Source organism: Pinus tabuliformis, chromosome 8 (genome assembly GCF_031772625.1).
Source record: "Pinus tabuliformis cultivar Carrire ecotype Pingquan chromosome 8, CPIR1, whole genome shotgun sequence".
NCBI classification, from domain to species: domain Eukaryota; kingdom Viridiplantae; phylum Streptophyta; class Pinopsida; order Pinales; family Pinaceae; genus Pinus; species Pinus tabuliformis.
The window spans coordinates 1,566,760,688-1,566,787,362 of record NC_142294.1 but is presented as its reverse complement, the minus strand read 5'-3'; the positions used below and the strand labels follow the sequence as shown (position 1 = coordinate 1,566,787,362).

The window sequence follows — 26,675 nt, the reverse complement described above, 5'->3', positions numbered from 1 at the left end:
AATATTGGTTTCTACTATGCATTTTGTAGAAAACTCAACATAGGCATTTTCCTTTCATTTATTGTTGCCGTACTTTCTACGCTCTGTCGACTTTTACCCAGCCACCATTTATCTAATCATGGTACTTGTTGCCAACTGTCCAAACACCAGATGTCAACCACCATTTACAGCTATGTCGATAGTTGCAACATCTCCATATGGTCGTGACTGTGACCATACAAGTTCATGATATCGTATAGTCTGTACAAAAATCCATAGCTGCCCACCAATCTGAACCGATTCAAATTGTATGTTGATTTTTTGAAGAATGTAACTAGGTTTGGACTTCATAATTGTATAATGTAATTTATTTGTGAGAAGAAATTTTATTATGACTTATTAAAACATGGGTTTCATGCTTGGGTCATCATGTTTATAGGTCAAAGCCTCCATTGTAGGCTTCTAGGTTTTATATTGAGTCAATAGAGTCATTGTCAATTTTATTAGACCCTTCACGGGCTTTTGTATCATATAAAAAGAATTATTTTTGAGTCAAATAGGTCATTTGACACCTCCACACCAAGTCAGCCCTATGATGATGAAGTCGGCCTACATTAGGGCAATTCGACCCATAGAAGAGGTTATATATAGACAGGCAGTTCGATACATTTGATCACTCACTCAACAAGTTCGACGCACAAGAAAGAGAAGCAGTAAAAAGTACAAAATTCCAAGAGAAGGAAGAAGATTGCAGAAGAAGACAAAGTCAAAGTTTTTGGCTATCTTTTTCTCACACATGTGAAGTTACTGCGCTATTACTGGGGCTGAAGTTATGAATTCTACTGTAGGTCGAAGTTCTGCTGCTGCGGAGGCTAAAATTCTTCTGCTACCAGGTCGAAATTCTAGGTCGAAGTTGTTGCTGGGAGAACATCACTTGGAGAAGAAGGAAGGGTTGACTTGGTGATTGGGGGAAGTTTGTGTCTAGGTCAAAAGAGTCTTGGACTATCTCATCTTGTCTTTGAATCTACTGAAGGAAGAGTTCTGATTGGGTTTTCCCCTTATAGGGGTTTTGCCCTAGCTATCCACCTACATCTTATGTCTCTTGTTCTTGTGATCTTCATATACACATAAATTGGTAATTTCTTTATGAAAAAGAAGCCAACATAATTCACAAGTAATTATCAAAGAAGAGGAATCAAACCCTAACTACTACTAGCATTGATTTCTCAATATGGTATTCGAGCTAAGGCCAAAAAAGGTTGGAAATCACTTTGTTGGCTTGAAAAGGAAGGCTACTACCTCTATAACAAGTTACTTGAAGACAGGCTTCAATATTATAAGACTTACAGAAAGTTGGATTAGGATCATCTACAACCTATCTAAGAAGGTCAAAAGCGAAGGATTCTTGGCTGCCCTTACATGTACTCTTGATGATGACAATGCATGGATCATTGATAGTGGAGCATCAAGACATATGACAGGAGAAAGCAAACAACTTCATATTCTATCAAAGGAACAATCATCTCATGCAATGGAGCTAGGAGACAATAACAATTATGCAGTCAAGGGCCTTTGATCTACATCTTTGAGGCTGGAAAATGGAGTAAAGCTACACCTCAACAATATACTCTATGTTCCAGGTTTGAAAAAAGAATTTACTTCCAATTTCTTGTTTAGAACATCAAGGAGATAGGGTTCTTTTGTAGATTGTAAAGTCTTGGTTTGGGGAAAAGATTCAAGCATTGAAAAGGCAAAAGTTATTGGAGTTTGTGAAGGAAGACTATATAGAGTTATAACACCATCTCCTCAAGCTCTAGTTCACATGGAAATCAATCCCATTGAACTATGGCATAGAAGATATGGGCATATACACTACAAGATCATTCCCTCTCTCAATCAAATGGTAAATGGCATCCCTAACATCAAAGAAAATTGTGAAGGAGTATGTAAGGGATGTGCTTTGGGAAAGAATACAAGGAAGCCTTTCACAAGCAGTGATACAAGGTCTAAAGAAATATTAGACCTCATTCATTATGATGTGTGTGGGCTTATGTCTAACAAATCGCTTGGAGACCACTTTATTATGTGACCTTCTTTGATGATCACTCTAGAAAGACATGTCTCTACCTTCTCAAGACAAAGGATGAAGTATTTGAAAAATTCAAGGAGTTTAGATCTGAAGTAGAGACCTTAATCGAAAGAAAGATAAAGACCTTGAGATCTGACAATGGTGGGGAATACACTTCAAAAGAATTGGTTGCATATTGTAAACAAGCAAGTATTAAGAGGGAGCTCATTGTTCCCTACAATCTCGAACAAAATGGAGTTGCAGAAAGGAAAAATAGAACAATTGAAGAATGCATACGAACTATGATATTTGATCAAGACCTTGCAAAGTTTCTATGGGGTGAAGAAGCTATGACAACAATATATATACAAAATAGAAGTCCTCATAGAATTATTGAGAATATGACACCTGAAGAAGCATTCATAAGGAAGAAGCCATGTATTTGGTAAATACAAGACTTGATATATGTTTCGCTGTAAATATTCATAGTCAATTTTAGTTGGAGCCTCGTCATGACCATTGGTTAACTGCTAAGCATATTCATAGATATCTTTGTGGCACTATACATCACTACCTAAAATATGATAGAAAGGAAGTTAAGTTGATAGGTTTCACAGTTTCAGTTTGGGGTGGCAGTGAGACTAATAATGGCAGAAGCACAACCAGTGGATGATCTCATGGATGAGTAGAAAACAAGATCTTGTTGCATTAAGTAGTGCCAAAGCTAAATATGTTGTTGCATGTGAAGTAGGAAAGGAAGCTGTTTGGTTGAGAAAACTCTTGTCAAATTTGTTTGAAAAGCCTCTGGATCCAACTATAATAAATTGTGATAATCAAAGCAACATCAAGATGTCCGAAGATGTTGTATTCCATGCAAGGAGGAAGCATATCAACAACAAGTACCACTACATTAGAAGTTTGGTACAAGATGGGGTCATAAAGCTACAATATTTCCCACAGATGAACATGTAGATGATGTGTTGACAAAGTCTCTTACGAATAAGAAGTTTGAGTATTTTAGAAGCATGCTTGATTTTGTTGACATTGCAGGTTTAGTTGATAAAGACAGATGAAGCATCTAATGGCGGATGCTTGGGAGGACATCTGGTCGGCCTATGTGTGTTTGATGTCCTGATCTCGAAGAGGGAGGGTGGCATTGGTCTTGGAGCTCTGACCTTGGATAGGCACCTAGATCCCTGGAGTAAGCCTGATGGTACCTAGACTGGTTGAAAACTTTAGTCCATCTTAGTCCCACCTTGATAGATAACCCTAGTCAAGTATCTAGTTTGTGGCACCGAGTGTGCTTGAACTCTTCTTAGTTCATGTGTTTTTGAGATCTTCCATGTACTTTGTACTTTATATATATATATATATATATATATATATGCCTCCCTTGTTAAGAGGGAGTGTTGAAGAATGTAACTAGGTTTGGTCTTCATAATTGTATAATGTAATTTATTTGTCAAAAGAAATTTTATTATGACTTATTAAAGCATGGGTTTCATGCTTGGGTCATCATGTTTATAGGTCAAAGCCTCCATTGTAGGCTTCTAGGTTTTATATTGAGTCAATAGAGTCATTGTCAATTTTATTAGACCCTTCTTGGGCTTTTGTATCATGTAAAAATAATTATTTTTGAGTCAAATAGGTCATTTGACATCTCCACACCAAGTCAGCCCTATGATGATGAAGTCAGCCTACATTAGGGCAATTCGACCCACAGAAGAGGCTATATATAGACAGACAGTTCGACCCATTTACTCACTCACTCAACAAGTTTGATACACAAGAAAGAGTAGCGATAAAAGGTGCAAAATTCTAAGAGAAGGAAGAAGATTGTAGAACAAGACAAAGTCGAAGTTTTTGGGCTATCTTTCTCTCACACATGCGAAGTTACTGGGTTATTACTGGGAAGATATTCTGTATTCTACTACAGGTCAAAGTTCTGTTGTTGGGGTTGAAGTTATGCTGCTGGGGAGATCGTAATTTTGCTGTTGCCAGATCGAAATTCTAGGTCGAAGTTGCTTCTAGGAGAACATCACTTGGAGAAGAAGGAAGGGCTGACTTGGTGACTCGGGGAAGTCTGTGTCTAGGTTAAAAGAGTCTTGGACTATCTCATCTTGTCGTTGAATCTATTGATGGAAGAGTTCTGACTGGGTTTTCCCCTTATAGGGGTTTTTTCCCTCGCTGTTCGCGTACATCTTGTATCTCTTGTTCTTGTAATCTTCATATACACATAAATTGGTAATTGCTTGATGAAACATAATATAATAAAGAAGTAAAAGAAGGCAACATAATTCAGTAGTAATTATCAAAGAAGAGGAGTCAAACCCTAATTACTACTAGCATTGATTTCTCAACAGATTTGGCCTATCAAAAAATGTGTCTGCGGGTGAGAAATTCACGTCCATATGAAGAGTTGGGGTAACTTTTACTTTGTTTGGTTGTGTTAGTAATGTTTTTTTTTTCTCGGTAAAAAACTAATCTATTAAAATATGTACAGAGGTCGAAAATACATCATGGCGAAACCAGTGTGAGACAGGCTCTGGGCAGCACACCCGAGAGCCGATAAAGCACCAAACACAAAAGCAAGATCTCGCCCACGCAGGGGCGCCAGACTAAGACCGAGACTGACCACAGCTGCAAGCCCGCGCAGGGGCAACAAACTGAAAACCGAGACTGACCATAGGTGCAAGCCCACGCAGGTGCATCAAACAAAAAGGAGATTGACCACCAGAGCTAGCCCCGACAGGGGCGCCATCCATTTCTTCCCTCGCAGGGGAGACTGTTCTTGCCCAATTCATAAGCAAAAATTCCAAAACAGAGATGACAAAACAGAAAACGCCAAAGACCATAACTGAACCAAAGACAAATAGCCGATAAGACCAGTAGACCAGGCGAAAAGCCAATAGAACCTTGAGTGCGGGCGCCTTCATTCGTCCCATTGCTCTTCCTCAATTCGGCACCACCCATAGGTTTCTCGTTCAGCATCAGTAGGAAAAGTCGCTGCCTCTTCCCCGGTTTCCGCCTTTTGAACGTTCTGAGTATGCTTAGCATTTTCTGAGTCTGTAGCCGGTACCTTTGCCTCCTGCTCCTTATCAGCTTCCGGAGCCTGCACTGCTTGCCCTGGGTTGACATTCATCCCTTGCCTTTGTTCATCCATGGCGTCGTCATCGTCTTGAGCATTCTCAATAAACAATATAGAAACATGCGCGCTGATCCTTGGGTTGTTTGTGGAGCTGGTAAAATTGAAGATGGTGGAGCCAAACGCTAGCAAGGTAGCCGAGCCCGAGGCCCCTGCATCCAGGAATTGACTAGAATGTAGGGGGTTGGCTCCAATAGAGCTAGCAAGATTGCAGTGGCAACAATGGCCAACACTATCCCCTTCATGCCTGCGTGAGACCCCTCCTCTGGAAGTGCCTCGACGACTGAGCATACGTTGTCGAGGTCTCACCATTGAGGGACGAGAATTCCAACAAGCCGCGGGATGAACCAGACTTTCTGCTACCAGAGTCGAACGAGTGATGAGCCCATCCGTCTGAGAAGGTATCTCTACAAAGACAGAGAGGCCTGTCGTCTGCATAACTACCAACATTCCCTGCTCATACCCTGTTTTATTCCAAACCTCCTCACCTACCCTGCTCGGGATCACATCCGCCATTACTGCTGCCATCCGCTGGGTCGAATAAGTTCTCCAGGCATTAACTATCCCATGCCCGTTTGCCTTAAACCGCCCGCGTCCTTTCCTACTGTTTGCTGTGGGTGCCACGTGATGGCCGAAGGTCGACATGTGTCCAACCACCCACGCTTGTCCCATCTCACATATCACCCGCATCCGGGGGAGTTGCATCTTTTTGGACCAGTCGAGAACATTCTTGAGCTTCCACATGCGTTAATATAGTATTCAGCTGTCCTGTGATCAGAGAGTGATTATTCCCCACCCCTACATTGGCCATGAAGTCCGCAACCTTATTGCCCTCCCGCCTTGTGTGTGTGAAGGTGATGGCTCTATTGTTGTGAAGCTTCTGTTCTATGGCTTCCAGTCTTGCTTCAAGCCTCCAGCTGGTGGCTATTTTTTTAGCCTGAGATCCATTTAGGATTTTTTTGGCCATGTTGATGAGGATTTGAGAATCTCCTTCTACCTCCAGAGGGTGGAAGTTGAGTTCCCCAGCAAGTTGAAGTCCCTGCCATAGCCCTTCTAGTTCAGCTGAGTTGTTGGTGTCCCAGCCAATGTTTCCAAAGTAAAGCGTCATGAGAGCACCTTCATGATTCCTAATTATTCCGCCAAAGCCTGCTAGCCCGGGATTCCCTTTTGAGGCACCATCAAAGTTGAGTTTGAATGTGTGCTTTGGCGGGGGCTTCCATGCGACCTGATTTTCAGTGCTGGCTGCAGAGTGGTCCTGCTGGTGCATGCTTTTAGTGCAGCTAATTTGCCAATTATCCATGATAGTTTTCTCGTTGGCTAGAGTAGGCCAATCCTCCTCCTTCCAGGGTCTTAGCATCAAAGTCTCTTGAATATTTTTGCATAGCATATTCCAAATATTGTCCAGCGAAGAGCGTTGATTTTTAAAAATGCGCTTATTTCGCTCCTTCCATATGCTCCATAGAATTAACCCGGGGATCAATCGCCATAGATGATTGAGGATTTTTCTCTTGTACGGGTCCTTTTGCCACTGACGTATGGAATTCGTAATTTCATTTTCAAGTCTACATCTTCTTTGACATCGAAAGCTTGCCTTCTCCCATAGCTGATTGGCTAGGGGGCAAGAGTCCAGTAGATGTTGGAGCGTTTCCTCATGGGCATTGCAGTTGAAACAGATGGAAGGACCATGGAAATTTCTTCTTCTGATCTTGTCCCAAGTTAGGATTCTCTGATGCCCTACCAACCAGAGAAAGTGACAGATCTTGGGCCAGGAACCAGAGTTCCATATTTGGCCCCAAATTGGATCCTGGGGAGCAGAGTCGTTGCAGATGATCTTGTATGCTTCAGACGTGGTGAATGCTCCCTTTGGTTGATATCTTTCCTTAGGATATCTCCCCTTTCGTCACACCTGATTTTCCTTTTGCTGAGTTCCGTTTCCAATGCTATGGAATCTTGGCGGCTTTCATTTGTGAGGATTTGGTTACCTGGTTTCCAGATTCTGAAGCCTTTCTCAGTTTCCTGGGTCCAATATTGCCTGGTCTTAACTTGCTGTGTCTCCTCCGCAATGTTGTTTAGAGGCAGGTTCAGAACATTGCTGAGAGTAGGCATTTGATTCCATGCGTCCGTCCAGAATCTAGTGTTATGGCCATTTCTTACCTCCCAGAAACTATGCTGCTGGATCATTTTATAATGTTTGGTTGCATTCCAAATTAGCGATCCTTTGTCGCTGGGCTCTAATCTGATGAGCTCTTCCTGGGGTCGCTGATTGGCATACTTTGTTGTCCATAATGTGACCCATGGCTTACCTGTGTTGGTGAGCCACTGCCACCAGATCTTGGCTCCCATGATGGCATTGCTGTGCTCCGGATCTCTTAGACCAATTCCTCCTTTTTCCTTCGGTTTGCATACTGTGCTCCATTTTACCAGAGCCCATTTGCGATTGGTTGCATTGCTTCCCCAAAGGAAACCTCTCTGAATTTTCCTTAGTCTTTTTAGGACCCACTTTGGCGCTGCCAGGATGGAGAAAAGGTACAGCGGCATTGCTTGAAGAACGGCTTTTATAAGTACCGCGCAGCTGACTAAATTCAAAGTTCTGTGAGTCCATTGGTTGAGACGTGATTCAAGTTTTTCAATTAAATTGCGCCAAGAGGAATGGTTGATGGCCGAGGCAGTGAGGGGAGCTCCGAGATACTTAGAAGGAAGGGTGGCAATGGGGAACCCCAGAATGCGGACTATGGCAGACTTGACGACCGGGGGGGTATTGAAGAAGAAGATCTGCGATTTGGAACAATTGATGCTAGTTCCAAAGGCTTCGGTAAAATCATTTAGCACTGCTTTAAATATGGAGGCTTCTTGAACAGATGGATAACCAAACAACATCGTGTCATCAACAAATTGCTGATGGGAAGTAGCTGGCAGATGGTGGATGGAGATACCCTTAAGCTGGTGTGAGTGGAGGGCGTTTTTAATGTGGCGTCCCAGGCCCTCAGCCATTAAAACAAAAAGGAAGGGGGAAAGGGGGTCACCTTGCCTGATACCACGGGAGGGGGAGAAGGGGCGAGAGGGGATCCCATTCACTAGGATGGAGAAGCTGGTGGAGGAGATAAGGCTCATAATCCATCGAATCCAGGTGGGGCTGAATCCAAAAGCAGATAGCATTTGCTGTATATAATCCCAGCTGAGTTTGTCAAAAGCCTTGGAAAGATCAAGTTTAAGGAGCATACCTGCCTGCTTTGAATGCTTGAGAGTGTGGGTGATCTCATGCGTGTGGATGATTCCGTCCAAAATCTGTCTTCCCTCCACATATCCTGACTGTTCCGGAGAGATGAGCATTGGCAAGAGGGGCTTTAGCCTGTTTGCAATGACTTGAGCGCGTCCTCCTCTTTTGGAATTAGGGCTATGAAGGTGGTGTTGAGCGAGGGAAGCAGCCAGTGAGAAACTCGCGACTCCTCCACCACATCCCAGACTTCCATCTTTATTAAATCCCAAAACTTGTGAAAGAAAGTAGTGGTAAATCCATCCGGGCCGGGAGCTTTTCCTTCTTTAAGCTGAGTCATTGCAGTGTCCACTTCCTGAATTTGAATTGGGCTGAGGAGGAGTTCATTATGCTCCGCTGTGATTAATTTTGGTACATTGCGAGTGATTCTTTCAGTTGCAGGATGTCTGTTGTTGTCAGTTTCTTGATGGACCTGCTTGAAGTGTTCAAGGAGTTCCTTCTCAATTTCCTCATGTTGTTCCACCCTTTCTCCTCCTGATTTTTGAATGTAAGGGATATTGTTGCCCATTCTGCGTTGCACTGTGGTTCTATGGAAAAATTTGGTATTTCTTTCTCCCTCTTTTAGCCATTTGATTCTAGATTTCTGCTTCCAGTATATCTCCTCCTGCTTTCTTCTTTCTTCAAGCTAATTGTGGATGCGCTGTTCCTGTTCGAGGGTTCTCTCTTTATGGCCCCCTGTACTTATTTCTCTCTGCAGATCCTCCAGGGCTTTTAGAAGATCATTTTGCGCCTTGAAGATGTTTCCGAAGGTCTCTCTGTTCCATCTCTTGAGGCTAAGCTTTAGATGTTTGAGTTTCTGTTGAAACTGGAACATCTTGGATCCTTCTGGAGGGCTGAAGGATGTCCACGTGGAGTTGACGAAGTCTCTGAGTGAGGGATGAGTGAACCAAAACTCCTCAAAGCGAAAAGGTCTTCTTATGTTATTGCCTGGACGTTGCCATTGAAGGGCAACCGGCCAATGATCAGATCCAGAGTGTGGAAGAATGGCCGCCGAGAAATCTCCCCCCAAGTGGACCGAGTTGTCTGAGATTAGAAAGCGATCCAGCTTGGAGGCTATTTGATGTATGCCTGCTCTGCGGTTGCTCCATGTAAAAGTGCCATTGCAAAACTGTAAGTCTATCAGGGATGCATTCTGAATAAAGTTTTTGAAGTGGGTGTTTTCCTGTTCCAACCTGTTTCTGCCACCAATCTTCTCCTCTAATTTTGTTATCATGTTATAATCCCCTCCAGCTATCCAGAGTGGGTGCCTTCTATTGGCGTTAAGAGCTTCTAGGGTATGGAGGAGAGCAATCTTTTCCCTTGCTTCCTGAGGGAAGTAGACATTCGAGAGATTCCCATGAATATTTGTGCCAACTATGTGGAAGGTAGCCTGTATTAGATTGTGTGAAGCATGAAAGTCCGACAGAGTGAGTGCTTGAGAGTTCCATGCAATGGCTAATCCCCCAGAAGCGCCGGATGCATCTACAGCAACTGATTGACATCCTGGCCAGGCTTTAGAGAGGATCATTTCTAGAGTTGTACTATTACATTTTGTCTCTTGGAGAAAGCATATTTGCGGCTTTTCCATTTTTACCATATTTTTAAGCATTCTGAGTTTTCCTGGGCCGTTGAGCCCTCTTAGGTTCCATGAAATGAGCTTCATGAGTCACTATTGGTGGAGGGCTTGTAGTACTTCGTAAGCTTAGCATACCTACCGGAGTCTACCAGAATCTTCCCAACCGCTATTGTTCTTTGGAGGTAAGTTCTTCTTCCCCTTTTTTTGGAATCTTTTGGGGTTTGGCTTAAATCCCATTGACTTCCTGGCTGGATGCCAAGCTGATTTTGATGGTAGGCCCTGGAGATGACCATTTCCAGTTTGTCAAGCTATAGCTCTGGGATGCTTTCATAAGCTTTCTTCTTGCATGCTGCTTCTAGTTCGAGTATGTCTAATCCATGTAGATCTATGCTTTCCGGTTCTTCCTCCATTCGTTGCACCTGATTATCTTCTTCCGTGGGTATGTCTGGATCCTGGACGGGGCCTGAGGATCCATCAACCTCCATTTCATTGTCTTTTTCCCGCTGCTTTTCTTTGCTTTCCTGAGTTGCGGTCTGGGGGATCTTTGGTAGGAAGGGGATTGGATGGAGGGGCCGCGGGAGGTGGCTGGGAAGAGGATGAGGGGAGATCAGCGTTTGGAGGAGAGGAAGTGGTATGCTCGTCCGTGACATGAGCCAGGATTCCAAAGCTGTTCCTGACTGCATGATCAGAGGCGCTGTTCTGTTTGGGTTTCTTCCCTGTTGATGGTTTTTTATGCGCTCGCTTACGGGTAGGGGCTTTGGTGAAGCCATCATGGGTCTGAGATTCGGTGGGGGAGGGGGCTTTAGCTTGAACATTCAGGGGGCAATCTCTAAAAAGATGCCCTATGGCATGGCATTTACGGCAGCGAAACGGAACATATTCATAGTCTAAAGGCTGGATCCACTCATAGTCACGGTGAGAGAGACTTACCGATTCTGGCAGGGCTTTGTCTAGGCGCATGAAGACGCAGATGCGGGCGTAAGATGTATATCTTCGTAGTTTCGTTTCTTCAGCAGTCTTTATGTATTCCCCCAGACCATTTCCAATGTTTTTCAGAATGTTCTCATCCCAGTATTCATCTGGTAGTGAGTATAGTCTTATCCAGACTGGAGCCCATGTGAGATCCTCCTGATCCGGATTGAATCTGGGAGCCCAGTCCCGTAAGTATAGGCCAGCTGAGTTGAAGAAGTAAGGTCCATCAACCAGGATTCTGTATTTGTCTTCCAGACAAAAGAAGATCGCGGTGAAGAATCCTTTTGGGCCTAACTGCAGAGTCACATCTCCCTTAGGTTTCCATTTCGCTGCGATCCAACTGTGGAGGGCTTTTTCCGTCGGCCAAAACCCTATGAAATTTCCAATGAGCGCATGATCCATCATATATTGGATTCTTGCTTCTATTATTTCCCCCGGCAGTTCGATTCTGGGTCGATCTGTAGCTATTGGTTTGCAGGTGGTCGAAGAGACCCTCTGGGTTCCATCTGGTTGGTTTTGCTTCCCATTCTCTCCATTCACCTTAGCTTCCAGGTTTTCTTTTCCCTTGCGCTCATTCTGGCGCGGGATTTCTTGATTGATGTCATTCTCATGGATCGATCCAAATCGTATTGTTCTCTCGTTTTGGTGCTGCCCTTTGTGTGCGTTGGGGGAGGTTGCCGAGGCCCCCCCTGGGGGTCGCCCATGTGCCCTGCGACCTCTTACAACGCAGTTGAGAGATGCCTGTTCGTATAGTCAGGTCCTTGTTGGATGTCTGCACAGATCAGTCTGCGCCGTCTGAGCGTAGTGCAGAACCCTAGCAGCCGTCTCCAGAGCTCCTCAGATCAATTCTTCTCCATTTCAATGTTGACTTGAAATCTTCATTGTTGAAAAGGTTGTGTTAGTAATGTTAGGTTATATATATATATATATATATATATATAGATATATATATATATATAGATATAACAAGTAAATAAATAAATAATATATATATATATATATTATTAAAGTATTAGGTATCTTTAAAGGAAAAATAGATTAAGTGACTATTTAAATACTTTTTATAAAGGGGAGGAAAAGGAAAGGTTATAAAGTATAAAATCGGTATTAATATATACTCTCGCTTTTCGTGTACCACTAATACTAAAAGAGGTGAATTGGAGGATAGTGTTTGACTAAAATTCCTTTTTGTGAAATAGAATTTGAGTATCCATTGATTCGTAAAAATTGCAAACGTTGGTGTCCAATGTGTGGGAAATTATTGATTATGGAAGAAAATCATGGTAATGCACAAATATGATAAAAAGATTAGAAGATAACTCACAATGCTTCAACATAGCAGGAAGATATCACAAAGAAATGCAAAGAGCTTGAGGATATGTTTTGCAGAGAATAAACAGAAAATGATAATGAAAAATTTCACTTAAAAGATCACAGCCATAAATTACTTGCACAGGTCAAGAAGTCCAAGACTATGAAGCAAAAATCAGAACAAGAAAAGGAAGTTTTCAAGAAGAAACTCAACGAGAGCCTATCATAGAAAGAGGAAGAAAATTTGTGCTTAAAAAACTTTAATAAAAAATTATTAGAACAAATCACAAAAATATGAGAACAATGATACTAATGATAAAGTGGACAATCTAGAGAACGAAGAACTTTCATATCTAAAAAATCATAATAAAAATCTATTTAGCCAAATTAAGAAACTTAAAAATGATATGAAATCATTGGAGAACAAATTAGAAGAACTTATCAGAAACACTGATCTAGAGTCATTGTCAATTTTATTAGACCCTTCTTGGGCTTTTGTATCATGTGAAAATAATTATTTTTGAGTCAAATAGGTCATTTTACATCTCCACACCAACTCAGCCCTATGATGATGAAGTCAGCCTACATTAGGGCAATTCGACCCACAGATGAGGCTATATATAGACAGACAGTTCGAGCCATTTACTCACTCACTCAACAAGTTTGATACACAAGAAAGAGCAGCGATAAAAGGTGCAAAATTCTAAGAGAAGGAAGAAGATTGTAGAACAAGACAAAGTCGAAGTTTTTGGGCTATCTTTCTCTCACACATGCGAAGTTACTGGGTTATTACTGGGAAGATATTCTGTATTCTACTACAGGTCAAAGTTCTGTTGTTGGGGTTGAAGTTATGCTGCTGGGGAGATCGTAATTTTGCTGTTGCCAGGTCGAAATTCTAGGTCGAAGTTGCTTCTAGGAGAACATCACTTGGAGAAGAAGGAAGGGCTGACTTGGTGACTCGGGGAAGTCTGTGTCTAGGTTAAAAGAGTCTTGGACTATCTCATCTTGTCGTTGAATCTATTGATGGAAGAGTTCTGACTGGGTTTTCCCCTTATAGGGTTTTTTCCCTCGCTGTTCGCGTACATCTTGTATCTCTTGTTCTTGTAATCTTCATATACACATAAATTGGTAATTGCTTGATGAAACATAATATAATAAAGAAGTAAAAGAAGGCAACATAATTCAGTAGTAATTATCAAAGAAGAGGAGTCAAACCCTAATTACTACTAGCATTGATTTCTCAACAGATTTGGCCTATCAAAAAATGTGTCTGCGGGTGAGAAATTCACGTCCATATGAAGAGTTGGGGTAACTTTTACTTTGTTTGGTTGTGTTAGTAATGTTTTTTTTTTCTCGGTAAAAAACTAATCTATTAAAATATGTACAGAGGTCGAAAATACATCATGGCGAAACCAGTGTGAGACAAGCTCTGGGCAGCACACCCGAGAGCCGATAAAGCACCAAACACAAAAGCAAGATCTCGCCCACGCAGGGGCGCCAGACTAAGACCGAGACTGACCACAGCTGCAAGCCCGCGCAGGGGCAACAAACTGAAAACCGAGACTGACCATAGGTGCAAGCCCACGCAGGTGCATCAAACAAAAAGGAGATTGACCACCAGAGCCAGCCCCGACAGGGGCGCCATCCATTTCCTCCCTCGCAGGGGAGACTGTTCTTGCCCAATTCATAAGCAAAAATTCCAAAACAGAGATGACAAAACAGAAAACGCCAAAGACCATAACTGAACCAAAGACAAATAGCCGATAAGACCAGTAGACCAGGCGAAAAGCCAATAGAACCTTGAGTGCGGGCGCCTTCATTCGTCCCATTGCTCTTCCTCAATTCGGCACCACCCATAGGTTTCTCGTTCAGCATCAGTAGGAAAAGTCGCTGCCTCTTCCCCGGTTTCCGCCTTTTGAACGTTCTGAGTATGCTTAGCATTTTCTGAGTCTGTAGCCGGTACCTTTGCCTCCTGCTCCTTATCAGCTTCCGGAGCCTGCACTGCTTGCCCTGGGTTGACATTCATCCATTGCCTTTGTTCATCCATGGCGTCGTCATCGTCTTGAGCATTCTCAATAAACAGTATAGAAACATGCGCGCTGATCCTTGGGTTGTTTGTGGAGCTGGTAAAATTGAAGATGGTGGAGCCAAAGGCTAGCAAGGTAGCCGAGCCCGAAGCCCCTGCATCCAGGAATTGACTGGAATGTAGGGGGTTGGCTCCAATAGAGCTAGCAAGATTGCAGTGGCAACAATGGCCAACACTGTCCCCTTCATGCCTGCGTGAGACCCCTCCTCTGGAAGTGCCTCGACGGCTGAGCATACGTTGTCGAGGTCTCACCATTGAGGGACGAGAATTCCAACAAGCCGCGGGATGAACCAGACTTTCTGCTACCAGAGTCGAACGAGTGATGAGCCCGTCCGTCTGAGAAGGTATCTCTACAAAGACAGAGAGGCCAGTCGTCTGCATAACTACCAACATTCCCTGCTCATACCCTGTTTTATTCCAAACCTCCTCACCTACCCTGCTCGGGATCACATCCGCCATTACTGCTGCCATCCGCTGGGTCGAATAAGTTCTCCAGGCATTAACTATCCCATGCCCCTTTGCCTTAAACCCCCCGCGTCCTTTCCTACTGTTTGCTGTGGGTGTCACGTGATGGCCGAAGGTCGACATGTGTCCAACCACCCACGCCTGTCCCGTCTCACATATCACCCGCATTCGAGGGAGTTGCATCTTTTTGGACCAGTCGAGAACATTCTTGAGCTTCCACATGCGTTAATATAGTATTCAGCTGTCCTGTGATCAGAGAGTGATTATTCCCCACCCCTACATTGGCCATGAAGTCCGCAACCTTATTGCCCTCCCGCCTTGTGTGTGTGAAGGTGATGGCTCTATTGCTGTGAAGCTTCTGTTCTATGGCTTCCAGTCTTGCTTCAAGCCTCCAGCTGGTGGCTATTTTTTTAGCCTGAGATCCATTTAGGATTTTTTTGGCCATGTTGATGAGGATTTGAGAATCTCCTTCTACCTCCAGAGGGTGGAAGTTGAGTTCCCCAGCAAGTTGAAGTCCCTGCCATAGCCCTTCTAGTTCAGCTGAGTTGTTGGTGTCCCAGCCAATGTTTCCGAAGTAAAGCGTCATGGGAGCACCTTCATGATTCCTAATTATTCCGCCAAAGCCTGCTAGCCCGGGATTCCCTTTTGAGGCACCATCAAAGTTGAGTTTGAATGTGTGCTTTGGCGGGGGCTTCCATGCGACCTGATTTTCAGTGCTGGCTGCAGAGTGGTCCTGCTGGTGCATGCTTTTAGTGCAGCTAATTTGCCAATTATCCATGATAGTTTTCTCGTTGGTTAGAGTAGGCCAATCCTCCTCCTTCCAGGGTCTTAGCATCAAAGGCTCTTGAATATTTTTGCATAGCATATTCCAAATATTGTCCAGCGAAGAGCGTTGATTTTTAAAAATGCGCTTATTTTGCTCCTTCCATATGCTCCATAGAATTAACCCGGGGATCAATCGCCATAGATGATTGAGGATTTTGCTCTTGTACGGGTCCTTTTGCCACTGACGTATGGAATTCGTAATTTCATTTTCAAGTCTGCATCTTCTTTGACATCGAAAGCTTGCCTTCTCCCATAGCTGATTGGCTAGGGGGCAAGAGTCCAGCAGATGTTGGAGCATTTCCTCATGGGCATTGCAGTTGAAACAGATGGAAGGACCATGGAAATTTCTTCTTCTGAGCTTGTCCCAAGTTAGGATTCTCTGATGCCCTACCAACCAGAGAAAGTGACAGATCTTGGGCCAGGAACCAGAGTTCCATATTTGGCCCCAAATTGGATCTTGGGGAGCAGAGTCGTTGCAGATGATCTTGTATGCTTCAGACGTGGTGAATGCTCCCTTTGGTTGATATCTTTCCTTAGGATATCTCCCCTTTCGTCACACCTGATTTTCCTTTTGCTGAGTTCCGTTTCCAATGCTATGGAATCTTGGCGGCTTTCATTTGTGAGGATTTGGTTAGCTGGTTTCCAGATTCTGAAGCCTTTCTCAGTTTCCTGGGTCCAATATTGCCTGGTCTTAACTTGCTGTGTCTCCTCCGCAATGTTGTTTAGAGGCAGGTTCAGAACATTGCTGAGAGTAGGCATTTGATTCCATGCGTCCGTCCAGAATCTAGTGTTATGGCCATTTCTTACCTCCCAGAAACTATGCTGCTGGATCATTTTATAATGTTTGGTTGCATTCCAAATTAGCGATCCTTTGTCGCTGGGCTCTAATCTGATGAGCTCTTCCTGGGGTCGCTGATTGGCATACTTTGCTGTCCATAATGTGACCCATGGCTTACTTGTGTTGGTGAGCCACTGCCACCAGATCTTGGCTCCCATGATGGCATTGCTGTGCTCCGGATCTCTTAGACCAATTCCTCCTTTTTCCTTCGGTTTGCATACTGTGCTCCATTTTACCAGAGCCCATTTGCGATTGGTTGCATTGCTTCCCCAAAGGAAACCTCTCTGAATTTTCCTTAGTCTTTTGAGGACCCACTTTGGCGCTGCCAGGATGGAGAAAAGGTACAGCTGCATTGCTTGAAGAACGGCTTTTATAAGTACCGCGCAGCTGACTAAATTCAAAGTTCTGTGAGTCCATTGGTTGAGACGTGATTCAAGTTTTTCAATTAAATTGCGCCAAGAGGAATGGCTAATGGCCGAGGCAGTGAGGGGAGCTCCGAGATACTTAGAAGGAAGGGTGGCAATGGGGAACCCTAGAATGCGGACTATGGCAGACTTGACGACCGGGGGGGTATTGAAGAAGAAGATCTGCGATTTGGAACAATTGATGCTAGTTCCAGAGGCTTCGGTAAAATCATTTAGCACTGCTTTAAATATGGAGGCTTCTTGAACAGATGGATAACCAAACAGCATCATGTCATCAACAAATTGCTGATGGGAAGTAGCTGGCAGATGGTGGATGGAGATACCCTTAAGCTGGTGTGAGTGGAGGGCGTTTTTAATGTGGCGTCCCAGGCCCTCAGCCATTAAAACAAAAAGGAAGGGGGAAAGGGGGTCACCTTGCCTGATACCACGGGAGGGGGAGAAGGGGCGAGAGGGGATCCCATTCACTAGGATGGAGAAGCTGGTGGAGGAGATAAGGCTCATAATCCATCGAATCCAGGTGGGGCTGAATCCAAAAGCAGATAGCATTTGCTGTATATAATCCCAGCTGAGTTTGTCAAAAGCCTTGGAAAGATCAAGTTTAAGGAGCATACCTGCCTGCTTTGAATGCTTGAGAGTGTGGGTGATCTCATGCGTGTGGATGATTTCGTCCAAAATCTGTCTTCCCTCCACATATCCTGACTGTTCCGGAGAGATGAGCATTGGCAAGAGGGGCTTTAGCCTGTTTGCAATGACTTGAGCGCGTCCTCCTCTTTTGGAATTAGGGCTATGAAGGTGGTGTTGAGCGAGGGAAGCAGCCAGTGAGAAACTCGCGACTCCTCCACCACATCCCAGACTTCCATCTTTATTAAATCCCAAAACTTGTGAAAGAAAGTGGTGGTAAATCCATCCGGGCCGGGGGCTTTTCCTTCTTTAAGCTGAGTCATTGCAGTGTCCACTTCCTGAATTTGAATAGGGCTGAGGAGGAGTTCATTATGCTCCGCTGTGATTAATTTTGGTACATTGCGAGTGATTCTTTCAATTGCAGGATGTCTGTTGATGTCAGGCTCTTGATGGACCTGCTTAAAGTGTTCGAGGAGTTCCTTCTCAATTTCCTCATGTTGTTCCACCCTTTCTCCTCCTGATTTTTGAATGTAAGGGATATTGTTGCCCATTCTGCGTTGCACTGTGGTTCTATGGAAAAATTTGGTATTTCGTTCTCCCTCTTTTAGCCATCTGATTCTAGATTTCTGCTTCCAGTATATCTCCTCCTGCTTTCTTCTTTCCTCAAGCTGATTGTGGATGCGCTGCTCCTGTTCGAGGGTTCTCTCTGTATGGCCGCCTGTACTTATTTCTCTCTGCAGATCCTCCAGGGCTTTTTGAAGATCATTTTGCGCCTTGAAGATGTTTCCGAAGGTCTCTCTGTTCCATCTCTTGAGGCTAAGCTTTAGATGTTTGAGTTTCTGTTGAAACTGGAACATCTTGGATCCTTCTGGAGGGCTGAAGGATGTCCACGTGGAGTTGACGAAGTCTCTGAGTGAGGGATGAGTGAACCAAAACTCCTCAAAGCGAAAAGGTCTTCTTATGTTATTGCCTGGACGTTGCCATTGAAGGGCAACCGGCCAATGATCAGATCCAGAGTGTGGAAGAATGGCCGCCGAGAAATCTCCCCCCAAGTGGACCGAGTTGTCTGAGATTAGAAAGCGATCCAGCTTGGAGGCTATTTGATGTATGCCTGCTCTGCGGTTGCTCCATGTAAAAGTGCCATTGCAAAACTGTAAGTCTATCAGGGATGCATTCTGAATAAAGTTTTTGAAGTGGGTGTTTTCCTGTTCCAACATGTTTCTGCCACCAATCTTCTCCTCTAATTTTGTTATCATGTTATAATCCCCTCCAGCTATCCAGAGTGGGTGCCTTCTATTGGCGTTAAGAGCTTCTAGGGTATGGAGGAGAGCAATCTTTTCCCTTGCTTCCTGAGGGAAGTAGACATTCGAGAGATTCCCATGAATATTTGTGCCAACTACGTGGAAGGTAGCCTGTATTAGATTATGTGAAGCATGAAAGTCCGACAGAGTGAGTGCTTGAGAGTTCCATGCAATGGCCAATCCCCAGAAGCGCCGGATGCATCTATAGCAACTGATTGACATCCTGGCCAGGCTTTAGAGAGGATCATTTCTAGAGTTGTACTATTACATTTTGTCTCTTGGAGAAAGCATATTTGCGGCTTTTCCATTTTTACCATATTTTTAAGCATTCTGAGTTTTCCTGGGCCGTTGAGCCCTCTTAGGTTCCATGAAATGAGCTTCATGAGTCACTATTGGTGGAGGGCTTGTAGTACTTTGTAAGCTTAGCATACCTACTGGAGTCTACCAGAATCTTCCCAACCGCTATTGTTCTTTGGAGGTAAGTTCTTCTTCCCCTTTTTTTGGAATCTTTTGGGGTTTGGCTTAAATCCCATTGACTTCCTGGCTGGATGCCAAGCTGACTTTTATGGTAGGCCCTGGAGATGACCATTTCCAGTTTGTCAAGCTGTAGCTCTGGGATGCTTTCATAAGCTTTCTTCTTGCATGCTGCTTCTAGTTCGAGTATGTCTAATCCATTTAGATCTATGCTTTCCAGTTCTTCCTCCATTCGTTGCACTTGATTATCTTCTTCCGAGGGTATGTCTGGACCCTGGATAGGGCCCGAGGATCCATCAACCTCCATTTCATTGTCTTTTTCCCGCTGCTTTTCTTTGTTTTCCGAGTTGTGGTCTGGGGGATCTTTGGTAGGAAGGGGATCGGATGGAGGGGCCGCGGGAGGTGGCTGGGAAGAGGATGAGGGGATGTCAGCGTTTGGAGGAGAGGAAGTGGTATGCTCGTCCGTGACATGAGCCAGGATTCCAAAGCTGTTCCTGACTGCATGATCAGAGGCGATGATCTGTTTGGGTTTCTTCCCTGATGATGGTTTTTTATGCGCTCGCTTACGGGTAGGGGCTTTGGTGAAGCCATCATGGGTCTGAGATTCGGAGGGGGAGGGGGCTTTAGCTTGAACATTCAGGGGGCAATCTCTAAAAAGATGCCCTATGGCATGGCATTTACGGCAGTGAAACGGAACATGTTCATAGTCTAAAGGCTGGATCCATTCATAGTCACGGTGAGAGAGACTTACCGATTCTGGCAGGGCTTTGTCTAGGCGCATGAAGACGCAGATGCGGGCGTAAGATGTATATCTTCGTAGTTTCGTTTCTTCAGCAGTCTTTATGTATTCCCCCAGACCATTTCCAATGTTTTTCAGAATGTTCTCATCCCAGTATTCATCTGGCAGTGAATATAGTCTTATCCAGAATGGAGCCCATGTGAGATCCTCCTGATCCGGATTGAATCTGGGAGCCCAGTCCCGTAAGTATAGGCCAGCTGAGTTGAAGAAGTAAGGTCCCTCAACCAGGATTCTGTATTTGTCTTCCAGACAAAAGAAGATCGCGGTGAAGAATCCTTTTGGGCCTAACTGCAGAGTCACATCTCCCTTAGGTTTCCATTTCGCTGCAATCCAACTGTGGAGGGCTTTTTCCGTCGGCCAAAACCCTATGAATTTTCCAATGAGCGCATGATCCATCATATATTGGATTCTTGCTTCTATTATTTCCCCCGGCAGTTCGATTCTGGGTCGATCTGTAGCTATTGGTTTGCAGGTGGTCGAGGAGACCCTCTGGGTTCCATCTGGTTGGTTTTGCTTCCCATTCTCTCCATTCACCTTAGCTTCCAGATTTTCTTTGCCCTTGCGCTCATTCTGGCGCGAGATTTCTTGATTGATGTCATTCTCATGGATCGATCCAAATCGTATTGTTCTCTCGTTTTGGTGCTGCCCTTTGTGTGCGTTGGGGGAGGTTGCCGAGGCCCCCCCCTGGGGGTCGCCCATGTGCCCTGCGACCTCTTACAACGCAGTTGAGAGATGCCTGTTCGTATAGTCAGGTCCTTGTTGGTTGTCTGCGCAGATCAGTCTGCGCCGTCTGAGCGTGGTGCAGAACCCTAGCAGCCGTCTCCAGAGCTCCTCAGATCAATTCTTCTCCATTTCAATGTTGTTCTGAAATCTTCATTGTTGAAAAGGTTGTGTTAGTAATGTTAGGTTATATATATATATATATATATATATATTACATATATAAAATAATAAAAATAAAGCATACTTTTTTCTTTAAATTGATTCCTTATTTATCTATTTTATTATTATTATTATTATTATATATATTATTAAAGTATTAGGTATCTTTAAAGGAAAAATAGATTAAGTGACTATTTAAATACTTTTTATAAAGGGGAGGAAAAGGAAAGGTTATAAAGTATAAAATCGGTATTAATATATACTCTCGCTTTTCGTGTACCACTAATACTAAAAGAGGTGAATTGGAGGATAGTGTTTGACTAAAATTCCTTTTTGTGAAATAGAATTTGAGTATCCATTGATTCTTAAAAATTGCAAACGTTGGTGTCCAATGTGTGGGAAATTATTGATTATGGAAGAAAATCATGGTAATGCACAAATATGATAAAAAGATTAGAAGATAACTCACAATGCTTCAACATAGCAGGAAGATATCACAAAGAAATGCAAAGAGCTTGAGGATATGTTTTGCAGAGAATAAACAGAAAATGATAATGAAAAATTTCACTTAAAAGATCACAGCCAGAAATTACTTGCACAGGTCAAGAAGTCCAAGACTATGAAGCAAAACTCAGAACAAGAAAAGGAAGTTTTCAAGAAGAAACTCAACTAGAGCCTATCATAGAAAGAGGAAGAAAATTTGTGCTTAAAAAACTTTAATAAAAAATTATTAGAACAAATCACAAAAATATGAGAACAATGATACTAATGATAAAGTGGACAATCTAGAGAACGAAGAACTTTCATATCTAAAAAATCATAATAAAAATCTATTTAGCCAAATTAAGAAACTTAAAAATGATATGAAATCATTGGAGAACAAATTAGAAGAACTTATCAGAAACACTGATCTAGATAATATCACAATTCAAAAGGATCCCCATCCAATTGATGTGAAGACATACTCGGTTGCTACAATTCAAACAACAGAAATTCCGAGTGAAGATCTTGTGATCAAGCAAGTCACATCAATGCGTGAAGAAATTCATATACCTGAAGTAAATCAAGGAACCATCACAAGCATGATACAGGAAAATCAAGTCACAAGAACTCCTTACATCCAAATCATAAGAGTAGACATTTCAGTTAGTCAATGTATCAATATCACCCAGGACAAAACAACTGAATTATGTTTCAAAAAATATCGGGGTTAGCAAAATTAAGGCTAACAATTCAATCTTTGGAAGCCTATAAGCACAAAGTTCCACTTAAGATTGATTTGGGATGGTTACATCATTTCACAGTGTGACAATTCTATACCACAATTAGAAGTTCATATCTTCTTGCAACATTGAAGATAACAGCTGCAAGAATTGGGAAAGTTGTGATGACATTACAAGACAAAGAAAAAGATATTAAGGTTTTTCATCGATATGCTTTGAGAACAAAGCATTTCAAAAGGGGAATGCAATGTTATGAACATAACTATGTATAAAATAATGTAACTAATATTAATGATAAATAATGATTAGCAAGTACAATTAATTATGAAATGGCATGTCCCAAAAGACATGGCTCTTTACAAAAGGGCACTCCCGCCTATCTATATATACGGGATCCTCATTGTATTGAATCATATTAATTATCCTCAAAAATTATATATATAAATATTATTTATTCTATGATGGATATTCTCACATTCTAGATACTCTGAATATCTGTATGTGAACAAACTCTGTTCATTGCAATTCGGGTGAGATTGCATCTCTTCTTTTTCAGACTACATCAATATTTATCATCTTCCTTATAATGAAACAAAAATGTGTTCATGTGCATATTTTTGGGTTTATTGCACTAGCTAGGTTAGTTCAGTACTTTATTGTTTTGTACTAGTGCACAGGTGTGAATGTATATTAGCTGGTTTGTTTACAGTTAAGTAAGAGAGGTAAAAACATAGTTGGCTGGCTACCATAGCTAGCTAGAGTTTGTTCTCTTAGGCACAGCTGTTTCTTATGTGTTCTTATTTCTACCACACTAGCCCACATAACAAGGCTAAATTACTGCTCAAGTACCATAATCATTCCTTGAGATTGAATGCCAGCTAGACTAGCAGTTTCAATCCTCTCTTTGATGTTCAGAATAAAACTAAGGCTTTCTTAATACTAAATCCAATATAATTCCTTAGGAAATTATGCCTTTTGGAGTCACATTGAGTCGGTTGACCAATTCAGGCTACTTGTGGACGTGAATAGTAATTTCATTTGGTTTGCTTATATGGCTTAAAACTATAGTCAATGATAATGGGGCTCACCTCAGAATTACCAGCACAGGCCTTGGATAAAATTCCATGTAATATATTATGAATATTTACTTTTATTGTTAAAGCAAGGGCATAAGATTAAGCTTCAACTTCAATTTTTAGAGAATACATAGGTTCAACTCAATATATTACATCTGAGCTTTCGACTAGATTTACATTTTATACTTTGCTGTTTGGGATCTCTCTGTTCTTTAGATGTCAAATCACCTATTCTTTTTTACTAGCCTTCAATTGCAATTTATTGGCAGATAGTGAATGTCATATCTTCTATCATTCCCTCTGTAATAATATTTATTATTTTCTTTTTAGGAGGTAGTTCGGTGGTGTTTTTCTATAATTGGTTGGTGCTTCTGATTAAACGACTGTTTTTTGAAGGTGATGCTTTCCTCTGGTAAGTTTGATCTGGTGCACAAGTTTTTTGAAAAAATGGAGAAAGCTGGCTTGACCCCAAATGATTCAACTTACAAAGGTGCTGAAATATGTAACTCTTTACTAGTTTTCTTGTAATATCTATTCAGTGTTCTTTTCCTTGGGTTTTGTTATTCTTTATTTCATTGATTTGGTTTTGCTATGCAGCTCTTGTGTGCACTTTTGGAAAGGAAGGCAAAACTGATGAAGCTCTGAGGGCAGTTGAGGAGATGGAATGCCGAGGAGTGCTTGCAAGAGCGAGTGTTTATTTTGAATTGGCACGCTGCCTTTGCAGTGCTGGAAGATGGCAAGATGCTTTGTTGCAGGTCATTGTCTTACTGATTTTGGTTTCTATATGATAATGTTTTTTATGATAATCAGATGGACTAGTGGTAATGTGATAAATTCCTGTTTGTATACTATTTTAAAGAGTTATTTATTGTCCATTGATACCTTGCTAAATTTTTGTCTTGGAGCAATGACCATATCTATTGTGCTCCTAATGTAGTGCAGAAGTAATGATTCACAAAGATTTAAAAGACGGAGAATGTCACCACTCACCACAACCCTATGGTAGATCAGTCAAGGACAAACACACAGAATGATTAATGAATGGATGATAGTACAACCAGTAGAATGGGGTTTGTATAAATTGAATCTGCGTCCATCCAAGGGACATGACCTTCGGTTGTGTCATTGCATTCAGTTATATTAATATAAAGAATTTTGCTTATATGCATTGAATACAATATCTATATTAATAAATCTATGATACAATTCATCACGTGCTCCACATCCTCAAATCATGGTTGAAGTTCATGCTTTGTGATGATATTTAGGAGAACCTACTTATCATAATTTGTTGTAATTAGTCAAACTATAACTATAATTTTTTTTGGAGCTGTGAAGCTCAGTGCTCAATCACAACTCCATGCCTATTAGGCTCCCATGTTCTCATCATGGCTTACGAAGTTTGGACTGACAACAACCATGAATTTTATATTGCAGTCATGGCGACCTAGGGCATGCTTGAAACCACTGCCCCTTAATCACCATATAGGTCTAAGCTTCTTGGGAGAGGAAAGGAGGAGAGGAGAGGAGATTTTACCGTTGTAGAAACTATTCCAAGGTGCCAAACACGACACATCCAATTGTATATTATCGTATTTATTATTCATTGTTACTATTAGACACATGTACCCACACATCTCCTGCATCCTGCAACCTATCAAGTTATCAACCCTTATGTTAGTAAGAGGAGCACTACATCTGGGACACCTCCATTGGCATAAGGATCATGGTATGTTGGGACTTATATGCTGTCACATACCAGACCTCAACCAATGCTGGATAGCACACATGAGGATAAGAGCTTTAATGTCGCAGAAACTAAAAACCTATTAGCTGAAGCAAACAAAGTTCCTTCTACATATTAATTACTCCAGAAGACTTGGAATATAAAGATATCCATGAGTATACAAATATTATATATTAAATGTGTGCATAAGAATGATACAAATGAGAGTGAGAGGTTTGCATATACTATGCAGGTGCCTCTTCATGGAGAGTCATGTCTCATTTAGACATGACTCTTCAACCTAATTACTAATTAACTAATCATTATTAATTATTATCATTTATATTAGTTCCTATATATTTATTCATAACATTGCCTTCCTCCTCAAAAAGCTTTGTCCTCAAAGCTTGTCGACGAAAAAGGCTTGATCTCTTTTTCAGGTTCGAATGTCTTCTCGTCTCGAAACAGTGATCTTCATTGATACAAGTTGATATGATATTCTAAGTGGCAAACAAAACTGTGGCACTGAGAAGGGATCAAACCATCCTAGATTAATCTTCTGTGGAATATTCTAATTGGAATTTTGTAACGACTTGTCATCATAGGACTGGATTGAGGTTAAATCACTATTCTCTGGAACATCAATTTGTTGTTTTTGTTCCGAATGTTCCCGATACGTAGCTTGGTTGAGTTGTCTACTCTCATGATTCGAATGTCGATAGGGAACCTTTTTGGTTTGACTTTCCCTTATTAGGTGTGTAAATTTTTTTTTGATTTCCTTCTGTTACTACGGTTTTTGAGTTAGGTACATAATTTTCGTTTGGAATTTTCATCATCTATATTGTAACATGTGAATGTGTTTTTTCTTCCACTAATTGATCCTCTTCTTGAGTTCTGCTATTGACTGGTTCGGTATTAATTCCCTTATCTTCAACCTGGACTGTTACGTCTGGAGACTTCAATACTTCTTGAGTGAGTTGCTCTAACTTGTCTTTAAGTGATGTCTTATCACGTTTAAGCTTCTTTATTTGTGCAAGGAGGTTTTGGTTATGATTCCTTAGACGTAAAAATTGCTTTGCTTTCTGGATTGTTGATTTTATTTTTAGTAGCCTCAACATCCTTTAAACTTCTGATTTGTTCTAATAAATTTTTATTAAGGTTCTTTAAACGTAAATTTTCCTCCTCTTGCTCGGATAGGTTCTTCTTGAGTTCCTTGTTTGTGACCTTAGTCTTCTTGACTTGTGCAATTAATTTTTCAACGTGGTCCTTGAGGCGAGAAATTTCTTCATCCAAATCCATTACTTTTTTGTGATGCATATCTGCAAGATCTTCATATTCCTATTGTAACGCTTTCTTGTTTTGCCGAAGTTTGGTTATTTTGTCTTTCTCTTGATCTTCCAATTGCACTTTCTCGGTACACTGGATTACATTGTTTTGTAGGAGTGATGATGGACGGTCAACTTGCAATTTGGATTCCATTTTCTTTTTCTCCTCATTAAAGTCTGCATGTTGTCGCTTAAGTATTGTCATTAATTTCTCTATATCTCTTGCGATTGATTGTTTTTGTGCATCACTTAGGGATTCAACTAAGGTAAAAGTTTTGTAACATTTTCTACAAACCACATTTTGA

General features: G+C 41.9%; 1 protein-coding gene across 2 annotated transcripts in view; it reads left to right on the top strand.

The window, feature by feature from the left end:
* Positions 1–26,675, top strand: part of LOC149242002 (pentatricopeptide repeat-containing protein At5g67570, chloroplastic-like) — a 274,597-nt gene that overhangs the window by 203,285 nt on the left and 44,637 nt on the right. For both annotated transcript variants that reach the window (XM_089374112.1, XM_089374113.1), the window contains exons 6-7: positions 23,716–23,809; positions 23,917–24,074. In XM_089374112.1, coding sequence (XP_089230238.1) covers positions 23,716–23,809; positions 23,917–24,074 — 252 coding nt within the window. The remainder of the gene's footprint in view (positions 1–23,715; positions 23,810–23,916; positions 24,075–26,675) is intronic.